Source organism: Muntiacus reevesi, chromosome 3 (genome assembly GCF_963930625.1).
Source record: "Muntiacus reevesi chromosome 3, mMunRee1.1, whole genome shotgun sequence".
Classification (NCBI taxonomy): domain Eukaryota; kingdom Metazoa; phylum Chordata; class Mammalia; order Artiodactyla; family Cervidae; genus Muntiacus; species Muntiacus reevesi.
The window spans coordinates 149,072,642-149,085,841 of NC_089251.1; the positions used below are offsets into that span (position 1 = coordinate 149,072,642).

Consider the following 13,200-nt stretch of genomic DNA (forward strand, 5'->3'; position numbering starts at 1 on the left):
ACGTTGCTACAGATTATTTTTTAGAAGCCAGATTATTAAATTCACATGTAATTAACAATATGACTCATGACTGGATCCAATATAATGACAAGTTATCTATAATGCTAATGGTGGTAATTAAATGAGCAAGGCAGACATTTCAGAACTCCCCAGACCAAGTTGAGGATGTCTAGCACATCTTTATTTTGATTTGTTTTCTCTTCACCATTATTTTCAGATTGCTTTGGCAACCATACTCAAGTATCAAGATACAAGGCAGGGTTTTGAAATCAATAAAAGGCTAAAATATTTGCTCTCTGCTCAACTGGTACCTCCTCAAGGAAGACTTCCCTGACCTCCCATTAGATCAAATCCCACTGCACATTCTCATACTCCTCTTTCACAGCACTCATCACAGAGACAAATTTAATACAGTGTGTGATTATTAGTAACTACCTCTCCCACCAGACTGTCAGCCCCATGAGACCATGTTTTTATTCACCAGTACATTCTTAGGCATGGAACCTAGAACCCAATAGGGGCTTATAAGTATTTACTGAATGGATGAATGTGGTTTTGCAAAAAAAATAAATTATTATTTGCTAATTTGTGGTTTAGAGACCTCTATTATGTTGTGCACCTTCTAATTTATAAATGTTAAAGTGCAAATAAGTTAAATCAACTTCTTGAGATGGAGGCGATATTTATTCTGTACTAAGTCAAACCAACAACAATGTTCTAAAAGTATGTTTATGAGTACCCTTTCAAATACCTAGTCTGAGTATAAATACATCAAACAGCTTATAAAACCCTGGAATGGATGCTATGCCTTCTGAACGTATCCTCTTTACTTCATAAGGCCTAATAATACTTTCTTTTGTGTGTAAAGATAATGAATGGTACTGACACATGAGATCAGAGCTGTTTTCCTAATTCTTATCCATTCATTCTCTCTCACCTGCCACCTTCTTCCTGGTGATAAATGACATGCAATGTACGGCAGCTGGCTGATATTACAGGTGAGCCTAGGCTTGCTAGATTGAGCAAGACTAAACTGGCTGCCACTAGGATCACATCCTCAATTTTGGTATCATCACTGTTTTGCTTTTCCCAGTTTCAGTTGCCAGACATTTCCGGCATGACAAGTACCATAATTGCTCACCAAAATTCAAATATTATTTTTAAAACATTTAATAGGTCAAAGAATGAAAATACATTTTAAGCTAAGTGTAACCCAGAGAAGATATATACTAGGTCAGTAGACAACATTCTGTCCACTAGCGATTAGACACACTTAACCTAACAATATAGGAAATTCTTTAGGTTGGTAGGTAAGTCTTTTAGTAGATAACTGGCTAGGTAGGTGAACAGATGAGAATGACTACTAGATGGTCCACTCTGTACAATTTTCTTTTTACTATAGAGCACTTAATCTACAGAGTTTAACAGACTTTAATCTGTATTTCTAGAGTAGAAGAACTTTTGTGCATTATAAACTGAATTTGATTATCAGAGCTTCTATACAGTTTTTTGAGTATTTCACTGCTGGGAGGCCTTGAAGAACAAAAGAAAGAATAAAAGATCACTCTGTTTGCAAAAATTTACAACAGGAAGGCAATATTGTTTAAGATGTCAATATTACCAAAAGCAATTTATATATCCAGTGCAAACCCTATCAAAATCCCCATGATATTTTTGCATAAATAGAAAAACCCACCCTAAAATTCAGTTGGAATCCCAAGAGACCCTGAATAGTCAAAACAATCTGGAAAACAGAAGAACAAAGCTGGAAGATGCATACTTCATGATTTTAAAACTTACATAGCTATAGTAATCAAAAAAGTGTGATAATTGCATAAACTCAGATACATAGAGCTGAATGACATACTAATAAAATAGATAACCCAGAAATGAAACTGTTATATAAATATGGCCAAATGATTTTTGACAAGGGTTCCTAGACCATTCAATGGGGAAAGAAGTCTTTTCAACAAATGGTGCTGAGAAAACTGGATATCTACAAGCAAAAGAATGAAGTCAGATGCTTACCTAATAACATATATAACAACTGACTCAAAATAGACCAAAGATCTAAATTAAGACTTAAAACTATAAAATTCGTACAAGATAACATAGTGCAAAGCTTCATGACACTGGATTTAGTGATGATTTCTTGGACAAGACACTAAAGGCACAAGCAACAAAGGAAAAAAATAGGCAAATTAGGCTTCATGAAAACTTTAAACTTTGTGCATTAAGACAGCAACATCAGAGTAAGAAGGCAAACCACAGAACAGGATGAAAGGTTTGCCAATCATATATCTGGTAAAGGATTAATATCCAGAATACATAGAGAACTTATCAAACTCAATAACCAAATACCCCTAACAACCCAGTTCAAAAACAGGCAAAGAACTTGAATAGACATTTCTTCAAAGAAGATATACAAATGGCCAATAAGCACTTGAAAAGATGTATAACGTCACTAATCATGAGAGAAATGCAAATCTAAACTACAGTGAGATACCACCTCATACCCATTAAGGTGGCCACTATAAAAAAACCAGAAAATAATTGTTGGCGAGAATGTGGAGAAATTGGAACTCTTGTGCACTGTTCGTAGGAACATAAAATGGGACCGCTGATGTGAAAAACAGTATGGTGGTTCCTCAAAAAAATTCAGCATAGAATTACCACATGTTCCAACAACTTCACCTCTGGGTATATATCTGTAAGTATCACAATCAGGGTCTCAAAGAGATACTTGTACACCCACATTCATAGCAGCATTACTTACAAAAGCTAAAATGTAGAAGTGTCCAAGTGCTTGTCAACAGATGAATGGATAAGCAAAATATGGTGTTTACGTACAAAGGAATATTATTCAGCCTTAAAAAGGAAGGGAATTCTGACATATATCACAACATGGATGAACATTCAAGACATTACACTAAGTGAAATGAAAGTCACAAAAAGACAAGTACTATACTGTTGAATTTATATACTTCAAATAGTCAAAAATCATACAGACAGACAGTAGAATGGTGGATTCCAGGGGGTAGGGGAAGGGGGAATGGGGAGTTACAGTTTAATGAGTCCAGAGTTTCAGCTTTATAAGATGAGGAAAGTTCTGAAGATGGATGGTGGTGATGGTTGTACAACATTATGAATATATTTACTACCATGAACTTAAAATGGTTAAGATGGCAAATTTTATGTTTTATGTATTTTACCACAATAAAAAAAAAATCAGAAAAAAAAATTCCCAGCAAGATGGTAAGTAGAGACCATCTTATTTGGAAAAGTGGTCGGGAATGGAGAAAATAGCAATTGTGGAAACTAGTAGAACCCTGCAGGCTCCCCACCACCACCAAGTACAAAAGCCCCACCATGTCCCCTGCCTCTTGGAGGCAGAAAAGCTGAAGTCTCCCAGGCTCCCAGAGTCACAGAATAGCAGGTGTGAGCAGTTAGTGATTAGGATAATAGAGTCACGGACTTGGTGTCTGCTGCACATTCCTGAGTTGTTTTATAGATATTGTAACTTCCACCAGAGGGCATGACATAAGCTGCTCCATCTTGAGCAATACTGAATCTATGGCTAGCACAGTTCCAAGAACTAGCCTCAAGAGAATAGAATTAACATTATTGCTCATAATAACCTGTATCTTTGTGGGCATCGAAAAAATCGTAGCTTGTTCTGCCTGTATATGTAAGCAGGCAAAAAAACCGTCAGCAAAGAGATGCTCAATCCGTGTTGACATCTTTCATTCAGAGAATACATCATCCTATGTCAAAGAAATTACAATAGCTGGACCTTCACCCCAACCCCGCAGAAATGAAATGATGTTTGAGGGTGGGGAGTTAAAAGCAGCTCTTTTGGCCCTTCCTGTTTGCCCATTTCTGTTCCCTTCTAACTGTAACAGAAGCTAATTACAGGAATGAAATCATTAAGCAATTGAAACCAGCTCCTGACTTATGCTTTCCTGAATGCACACCATCCCCTGCCTAACCTGTTGACCCTTTTCATAGATAAAAAGAAGTAAGAATGAAGAATTAAGTAGTTAAACAGTGGTTAGCTCTCGACCCCTAGTAGTCCTCTTAAGTAATCCTGCAGGCAGATCACTCAGCCAAGATAACATTTGAAGTCAGTCAGTCTGCACACAATGGAGAATGATGACCCAACCTCCAGCTTCAATGATTCAGAGATTCTTCTCCCATCCATTTTTGCCTTTAAAAACTGCCATGGCCTAGAGGAATCTTTGGAGTTGGTCTCAGGACATGAGCCCACCTTCTCCCTAGATTGCTGGCTTTTCTGATTAAAGCACCTTTCCTTTTCATTGACACTTGCCTCTCAAATTATTGGCTTCTGAGCAACAAGCAGCCAAACGTGAGCTGGGTAACAGTAGGAAGGTTCACAATGGGAGACTGTGGGAAGTAAGGATAGAACCTGAGCATAATTGGGGTTTATAGTGTTACAGGTTTAAACAAAAGGTAGGGGGAGTAAGACGTAACAGAGAGATATACGCTATTGATAAGTTTAGTGACAAAGGGATATATGTATTTAAGTAACATAATGTAGTTAAGTCACAGAAAAAAATTGAAAATAACATATAATCAAAAAATGTAAAGACCTGTAAGGATTCCAGCTATCATAAAGTCTGATCCTATTTTTAATTGAGGAAATCTAGCCCCAGAGAAGATAATTTTTTTAATCATATTAATTAGTTACAGATTTCTAGACTCGTAGTCCAACTTTCTATATGTTAAACTCTTAGATAATTCTAAGATAACACAGACAGGAATTCACAGCCCAAGAATTTGTTATTTTGTATGTATTACAGAAAGTATTTTCCTTACACGTAACAGAATTTAAAACTTTGCTTAAACCCTTGGAACCTTGCTTCTCCTGATCGATGACTCAGAGGCTCCTCAACTTGGCCTCAGAGAAGGCTCCCTTCTTCTTAGTGAAGCCTGAGGAATTTACATACAGGGACTTCACCTCATTTCTCAATCAACTCAGGTTTGTTATTCAAAAGAAAAATATTCCATTATTTCTGATCTAACAGCTTATATGATAAAAGAAAGAGGATACGAAAGGCAGAACTGAAGCTGTGGAGGAAGGAAGAAATGTGAATGGGAGTATGATCTCTGCAAAGTTTCTGCTGGAGGCATGACTCTTAAGCTTCCTCTGTCTCAAGATGTGGAGATGGCAATGGCTAAACTAAAAGCCCATGAAGAGGAAAGAGAAACAGGGCGCTGGCTGGATTCTCAGGGTGGGTCTAGGGCCCAGCCTTCTGCTTTGGTATTTTTGTTGTTATTTTGTTTTGCTTTCTTAATCTCAGTGGTATCTGTCCAGTGACAAATGCATCCAATCACTCAGTAGTGGCCAGGCCCTGGGGAGCTGATTCATGCTGACCAAGCTCACCAGAGATGGACTGATTAAAAAAAAAAAAGGAAGTTAACTGACTCATATACACAGAGACAGCCAGGCAGATGGGACTAGTTATGTCACTGGATCAACTTATCCCATCTCCACTAGAAAAGTACACTTGGGAAGCCAAGTTGAGAACAGAGTTGCTAGGTGAATGGCGCGTCAGAACAAGGAGAATTAGTGATGCCAAGCTACACTATCTCAATGTACCACTCTGAATAGCAGGAATCTGTCAAGGTGTTTGGAACATTCATGTCAGCTGAACAGGACACTCACTGTCTTGGAAGAAGATAATAAAGCACTTAGTACAATATCTGATATTCATAAAGTGTTCAGTTTATACAAGCCATCAATATTATGGGGCTATATATTGTCTGGCAGTTTAGCATAATGGGCTGACAGCATGCACTTTGGAATTAGATCCTTACTCCATCACTCACTACCCATATGTCCAAAGGTAGGTTACTTATAACCTCTCAAGTCTCACTTCTCCTATCTGTAAAAAGGAGTATAATAATAACTTTACAGAGTGACCTTTAAAATTACTTAATATGTTGTATGACAATCACTTAACTGCTCACTGTAAGCACTGAATGCTTTCAAACTTAGATAGCATTTTTTACATCTCAGATAATGCTTTATGTATACATTAATTCATTTAGTACTCACCATGACCCTATGAGGTGAATATGGCTGAGGAACCTGTCACTGGTAGGTTATATTCACCAATATCTGCTCCCCTTCCTCAAGGAAGTATATACTTTCCCAACTCCCTGAAGTCAGATATGACTATCTGACTTGCTTTGGCCAGTCAAATTTAAATAGAAGGGACATGTAAACATTTAAACTTTTGGGCAGAAAACTTTAAAACCAATTTGTGCTTTCCTATCTCTAAAGATTACCGGTGGATTAGTTGAGGTAGAGCCCCCCTGCCTCCATTAGCCCAAGTTTCTAAGTGACCCTTGCTGACCCTGGTGGACAAACAGTGTGAGCAAGAAATAAGCTATTGTTTTTAAAGCCACTGAGATTTTCATTTTTGTTATCATCATACAATCTGGTATATTCCAATTGATTCAGAAGCACAGAGACAAAAGGAAATTTTCCCAAGACGACACAGCTAGAAAGGATCTGGCTCAAGTCTGTACTCTTGCCCACTTTATGTTTCTTAATAATTGATGGTAATATCAATATGAAGAGTAGTGTATTATTAATGCATTGTTATCAGTGGAGGTCCCTTTCTAGACTTCATAAATAGCTATTCTTTTCTGAATGAGTTGGCTCAGGAGGAAACCTAGCCTTTCTCAAGCCTCTATTATAAAAACAGCCAGCGGCTGACAGAACACCGTTAGAGAATTTCTCAATGGACAACATGGAGGACCCTGGGCATGTTCTTCCTTTATGTAACCTCAGAGCAGCACCCAGGGGCACAATAACAATGGCTGCCAATAGAGCCTGGATGGATTCTCTCAACACACAAGATCTCAGAGAAAGATTTAAAGTATCTGTGGTCATTCTGTTGAGGGGGACCCCATTCCTTCTGTTAGTCTTTCACAGATGGATGCCTCTTCTCACACTTCTCTTCCCATTCACCCATCATCCTGTTTCCCTTCTTTTCCTGTCTCCGAACAATGAGCAAAGACTTCAAATGTGCTCTATTGGAAAGCATATTAGCGACATCCACGCAATTTCCCTTATGTAGCAAGATTTCCCAGAGACTGGGAGCCTGAAGTTTGGAGATTAAATGGAAGAATCTGAGTTAGAAACCCAAGTACTCAGGAGAGGCAAGGTGAGAAGTTTAAGCCTCTGCTCTTCCCAAAGACAATTAAAATGTTATCAAGATAAAAACAGAAGGAGCAAAGCTTAAGCAGTGACAGAAAACCAAAAAGTTAAGTGGAAAAAGATTAGTCATACCTACTGAATATTAATCTATAAAAGAGACTCAGTTTTTTTTTAATGATATACAATGTAAAGCTTTAAATTATAAGCTGAAAGTCTATCTAGGGAAAGTATAGATATGTATCAGGTAATAGAAGTGCTTATTTATGAAGTAACCATTTATTCATAATTTATTTGATACATGGCATTCAACTAGTAATCAATGAAATTCATGAGCAAGTAAGAAGTCAGCCACTTCTTAACTGTTTTTTTTTGTAAACTCTAGGGATCTGTACTTCATAACTTTTCCTTTATAATAAAATGTTGACTAATTATATTTCAATATTTTCATGTATCTCTACTTGACAGTTCTCCAATCTGATAAAGTTGATTTTTTCATCAAACTTTTAAAAATGTAAAGATAAAGGAATTTATTTCCTTAAAAAAGACAATAGGGAAAGTCAGAAAAATAAATAATTGGGAAGCTCACTAAAATGTTACTCTCAGGTTCTTACTAATTTCAGTTTTGTAGGTGTGACCACCTTTCAATGAAATTCTTTTTGTATTTAAAGAATCAAATCATTTTGGGTAGAGTGCAAAATTTTAAATGAATTCCACTTTATAATACATTATGCTTTATCTGTGAGTAGTATAAATTCCTCTCTCTTTTCTAAGAGACCTTCAGAATTCTCATTAACAAAATTCTTCCAAAACTGAAAACTATTTAGGACAATAAGCTGGCTGTGCAAGTGACGTTGTAGTATCTCTTTCTGGAAGACAAAGAACAGGAAAGACTTTCACTGTCAGATTTTAATATTATGCTAATAATCAAACAGAACTCTTTTCTGAAGGACAGAATGCAGAAAAGACACATGGAAGGAACGGTTGGCATGTGTGGGTGGGATGAGACGAAGCTATCTCAGTCCAATGATTATCTGGAAAAGATACTTCAGACTGAGTCATGAAGACCTGCATCATCATATCATCCCAAATAAAGACAGAAGCTATTGAGAGAATTCAATTTTATGCTCAGAAGTGAAAGAAAGACAGGGAGGAAAATAACTGTAATCGTTGCCTGATGGCATGTGACAAAAGTGTGAGGAAATGTGAAAGTTCTACTGAGCAAATTCCCACTAAAATATGAATGAAAGCAAAACACATGTAAGGAAGCTTCCAGATCATCGTAAGTTCAGCCTCTTTGTTGGATTCTAAGTCCTCATTTCTAGCTTGGAAAAGTTGGACTCTGTAAGTGTAATTCATGTTTGTTATATTGTAGAGCTATTCATCTTCATTTCTACAAGTTTTTCTGCAGCTTCTCTGTCACATATCAATATTGAATTGCAAAAAACACAAACTAAAGAAGTTAGCTTTTAGTCCCAGCTCAATTTGCTTTATTGATGCCCCTTTCCCCCACTCCAAGCTGTCAACCCACAGTCTATCTGAGAGCACATAGCTTTGTTTTCCCCCAGATCCTTTCTTACTTATTGGACAGTCCATTGAAATTAAATATTTTAACTACTTGAATCCACACATTCAACAAATATTACTCAATCATTCCCTTCCCCTAGATATCAAGAAGCACTCGTAAAAACTATGTGTACAGAAAACTTTTCAGTAAGAAATGCAGAATTTTTAGATGAGCTTTGACAGATCCTACTATTTTAGTGATTGTGTCTTAGCAGTGTGGCTATTACTAATTCAACCAGTTGTAAGCAATGAAAATCGACTCCAGTAAACTTAAGGAAAAGCATTTTTAGGAGCTTGGAAAATCAATAGGAAGACTGGAGAACAAAGCTGGAACTAAGAACTTCAGACCCAAGATGCAAGAAATAAAAAAGAGGAGGTTCTTCTCAGAAAGTCACCAGTACAGTACATAGTCTCCAAAAAAATAAAGTCTGGGCTCTTTGTCCCTCACCTAAAAAGTCAAATTCCAAGGAAGTCATTTGTTTTTGTTTTTGTTTTCATTTATTTTTATTAGTTGGAGGCTAGATACTTTACAATAGGTAACGATAACCCTATATGCAGGAAGTCATTTGTTTAGACCTTGTGGAAAGGGTAGTGATTAACAGGTCCACTGAACACAGCGGGGAGGGCAAAGAAATGTCAGAAGTTTGGAAACGTTCTCTATCCTTGTTTAAGCTCCTAGTACTCAAGCTGAGATACCAGTAGCTGGTACATGAACTAAAATAATGGAAGGTTGATTCTATTTCAGAACAGCTCTCTTAGAAAGATTTGCACAGCATTTGACTGTACAGAATTTGTACAGGCCTCATCTAGCCATCAAGGGTTTCCTTGGTGGCTCAGACAGTAAAGAATCTGCCTGCAATGCGGGTGACCTGGGTTCAACCCCTGGGTCGGTAAGATCCCCTGGAGAAGGGCAAGGCAACCCACTCCAGGATTCTTGCCTGAAGAAACCAACAGACTGGCAGTCTACCATCCACAGGGTGACAAAGATTCAGACGCGACTAAAGTGACTAATCATGCACGCATCTAGCAATCAGCTCCTGTCACTAAACCAAACACACAAACCTCAGAAAACAGTGAGCCTTAACAAAGAAACTAACAATTATATCTCCATTTTTTAATTAATTGATTTTTTAAAATTGAAAAAAACCAAAAGCCTTATATTCCAATGGTCATCCTCACCCTAGCAAAGGTAATAGCACATCTATATGACAATAGTATAGGTAGAGATGTGTTATATAGTGTCAAGTTTCATTCACTGTGACTTAGATATTTTGTATACTTTATCTCATCTCATTCTCACAAAACCCAGGGCGGAGGTATTATTAACATTACCACCCTCAGCGAGACTACATAATTTGGCTAAAGCTCACAGCTACCAGGCAGCCTACACCAGGAGCCTGTGCCCTGACCCCGTACTAGGCTGCTTGGACTCGGCTCCACGGACGAAATCTCACAGGACACAGGGGGGCAGGTTGTGGGAAGAACCACACGCATGAGTTAAAATCTCAGCTCTGCCATCAACCAGCCGAGGGGAAGAAACCGAAACCCCCCTGAGCCTCAATTTCCTCATCTGTGAGACGGAGAGGTCATATGGGGTCAGCAGGAGCTGCTGAATGTCACACCGCTGTTGCAAAGTAGAAAGGAAGAAACACATATAAACTACTTAGTCATGAGTGCTTAATCACACGTGAAATGTTGAATAACCCATGACTGCTATGAGTCATCTGTCTGTCTGCCCTGGTACACTAATCTTAGAGACCCAGGTACCTGGGTACCTTTTGACACTTTTGACACTGTGTCCATAGCTCTTTTCTCAGTGATCAGCACATTAACAAGCCCACATAAACATATAATGAACAGAAACCACGTTTCAGGGCTCTTACTGCCACATTGTACTCAAGCATTATAAAATAAGCTCCTCTTTACAGTAACACTATAGTTCCTGCCTCTTAAGCAAATGATGCCTATTTCCCCCTACCTCACCTCCTGCCCCCTGACTGTCAACTCATGAGGTTAGGGGTCCATATAGATTTTGTTCTTCATAGATCCCTAGTGCACAGCAGAGAGCTCAATACATGATAGGAGCTTACCAAATATTTGTGGGCTGAATTTTTAATAAGCATTGTGATATGTATTACGATTCACTTAGCACATTCACATAAACAGTGCAGTATCTCTCTGTAGACCAGGTTCTGGTCTGAAGCTACATTGCCTGAGTTCAGACTGCAGCTCCACCATTCACTAGCTGAGTGATCTTGGGTAATAGACACAAGTTTTCAATGCCTTGGTTTTCTCACTTGTAAAATGAGAATAATAACAGTATTGGGTTAATGAAAGCATTATAATGTTAATTCATATAAACCTTATAAAACAGTGCCTGGCTCACGAGTGTTCTTTAAATGTCAGTAATTATTAATTTTGCTTGTAGCTGTTTTTCTCCATCACAATGTTAAGAATAAATCATTCCAGCTGCCTAAATCAATTTTCCATTCATGTAACAAAATATGAAAAGTGATGTCTTTACTTCAAAGTCCTAAAATTAATTTCCAGCAGAGCAAATCATAATCTCAAAAAGCTGACCTCCAAAATTTCTGCAAAAGTAAACGTATTTTTAGAGGCTGTCCCTATAATAAAATAATCCTAAATGGCTCCAAATCGTCTGTAGTTTAAGGCTTTCCCAAATAACTTGTGTTGGATCTTTCTCCAGTAACATTTTATGTTGTTCCCTGCACAAAGAAGAACAGCCATGCTGACTTGATGAGATGTATGAGTAAACCACACATGCACCCCTGCACCCCAGGTAATGGAATTAGGTCTTGCTGTCTTCTGCCTCCACCACAAAGCTTATTGCCTTACTATGGACAAAAGTGCATCAATCCATGTATTCATCTCCCCACCACTTAGAGTACAAATTAATTAGAACAAGCTTTAATAAAAACTTTAAGTCACTGTTTTCAACCACTGATGAGAAGACCAATTAGAGAAATGAAGAGAAAAATAAAGGCAAATGGGCACCTGAGTACTTCACTCACCTTCAATACTGTAATGTTCCAAGCAAAGCTCTCAGTTGCTTTGTTGAGTTTTCTTCCTTTCAAGCCTTCCTTTGCCCCCAGATTATGAAGCTCCTCATGGAACTCCATGCCTTTGAAAAGAGAACATAAGAGAATTTTCTGTATAAATTTCAGGAATTTAGGCATTTTATCGTGAAAACGTTATCAGTAAAAATATAACTTCCCATTTCTGTCCTCTCATAATTTATAAATTCCCAAGTTGAATTGTCTTCTCATTCTTTTCATCACCACCCGATGGCTATCCTTAAGAGAAAACTAAAAATAACCAATGCATTAGATTAAATTAAATTTTAAACAGCAAGAATACATAGACAAAGACATGAGAAGTTAAGAAGCAAATTTTTCCAACAGGTTGCATCCATCTTGCCTGTCTTCTGCCTGGTTTTTATATAAAATGGTATAATGTGTGAATGGCTACCATATGTGAAGGATGCACATATCTTACTTTTTCTTATGAACCATCCATATGGCTTGACAGTAGGCCTGGAGCCTACAAAGATAACAATGGTAATTAGTAAATGTTGAGTAAAACTAAAAAGGAAAAAAAAAAAGCATTCCTGGAAACACCCAAATGTTTCAGATTTGGGAATGGCCCTAAAGTTATTTACAGCTAAACCATTCTCCTGAGCTTGAATACTATGAAAAACATCACCATCATCTGTTTCTCTAGCCTTTGTCTTAGCACCTCAGAACTGGGAATCACACTTTTTTCTGGTAAGCTCATTCCATCTTTGGAAAGCTATGATTGATATCAAGCCAGTCTTTCTCCCTGGAACCTCTACCCCTTGGTTCTAGCTAGACTCAACAACAAGGTCTAATCTCTGTTCCACAGTGCAGCCCTTTAAATATTTGAAGCAAGATATTGGATTAAAGTCTACCAGAGCTTTCCCTTCTCCAGATTAAACATTCTAACATGTTTCAGCTTATTATAATGTCTCTCTTTAAGGATGACATCCAGGAACATTGTACTTAAAATAGGATTGAAGTAGCCCACAGGAGGTAGAGCTTTACCACCACTTTCTTGTTCTACGGACTAGGTTTGTATTAATGCAGCCTAAACCACATTAAGTTGCCTGGTGCTAACATCACGAGCACAGTACGTAGTAAAAGCATGGCTGCAGAGCCTAGATCTATCCCCTGGCCCTAGCACTGACAGGCTCCGTGAGCACGAATGAATCCCTGAAACTCTCTGCCATTCAGTCTCCTCAGCGGTGCAATGGCAACAACAAAGACTATTGACCTCATGGAATTGGGTGAAGGTTAAATAAGCCTAGAAACACAAAGCTCTCAAAGTAGTGCCTGGCACAAGGGAACATAATATAAGTATTTGGTATTGTTATTATTTTCATGCTTCCTTTCAACAGACACATTTAAGCT

The 13,200-nt window shown here is 37.8% G+C and overlaps 1 protein-coding gene across 1 annotated transcript in view; it reads right to left on the reverse strand.

Annotated features, from left to right (window-relative positions):
- Positions 1-13,200, reverse strand: part of PLCL1 (phospholipase C like 1 (inactive)) — a 364,330-nt gene that overhangs the window by 44,673 nt on the left and 306,457 nt on the right. Inside the window, exon 5 of the mRNA XM_065930890.1 lies at positions 11,785-11,894. Coding sequence (XP_065786962.1) covers positions 11,785-11,894 — 110 coding nt within the window. The remainder of the gene's footprint in view (positions 1-11,784; positions 11,895-13,200) is intronic.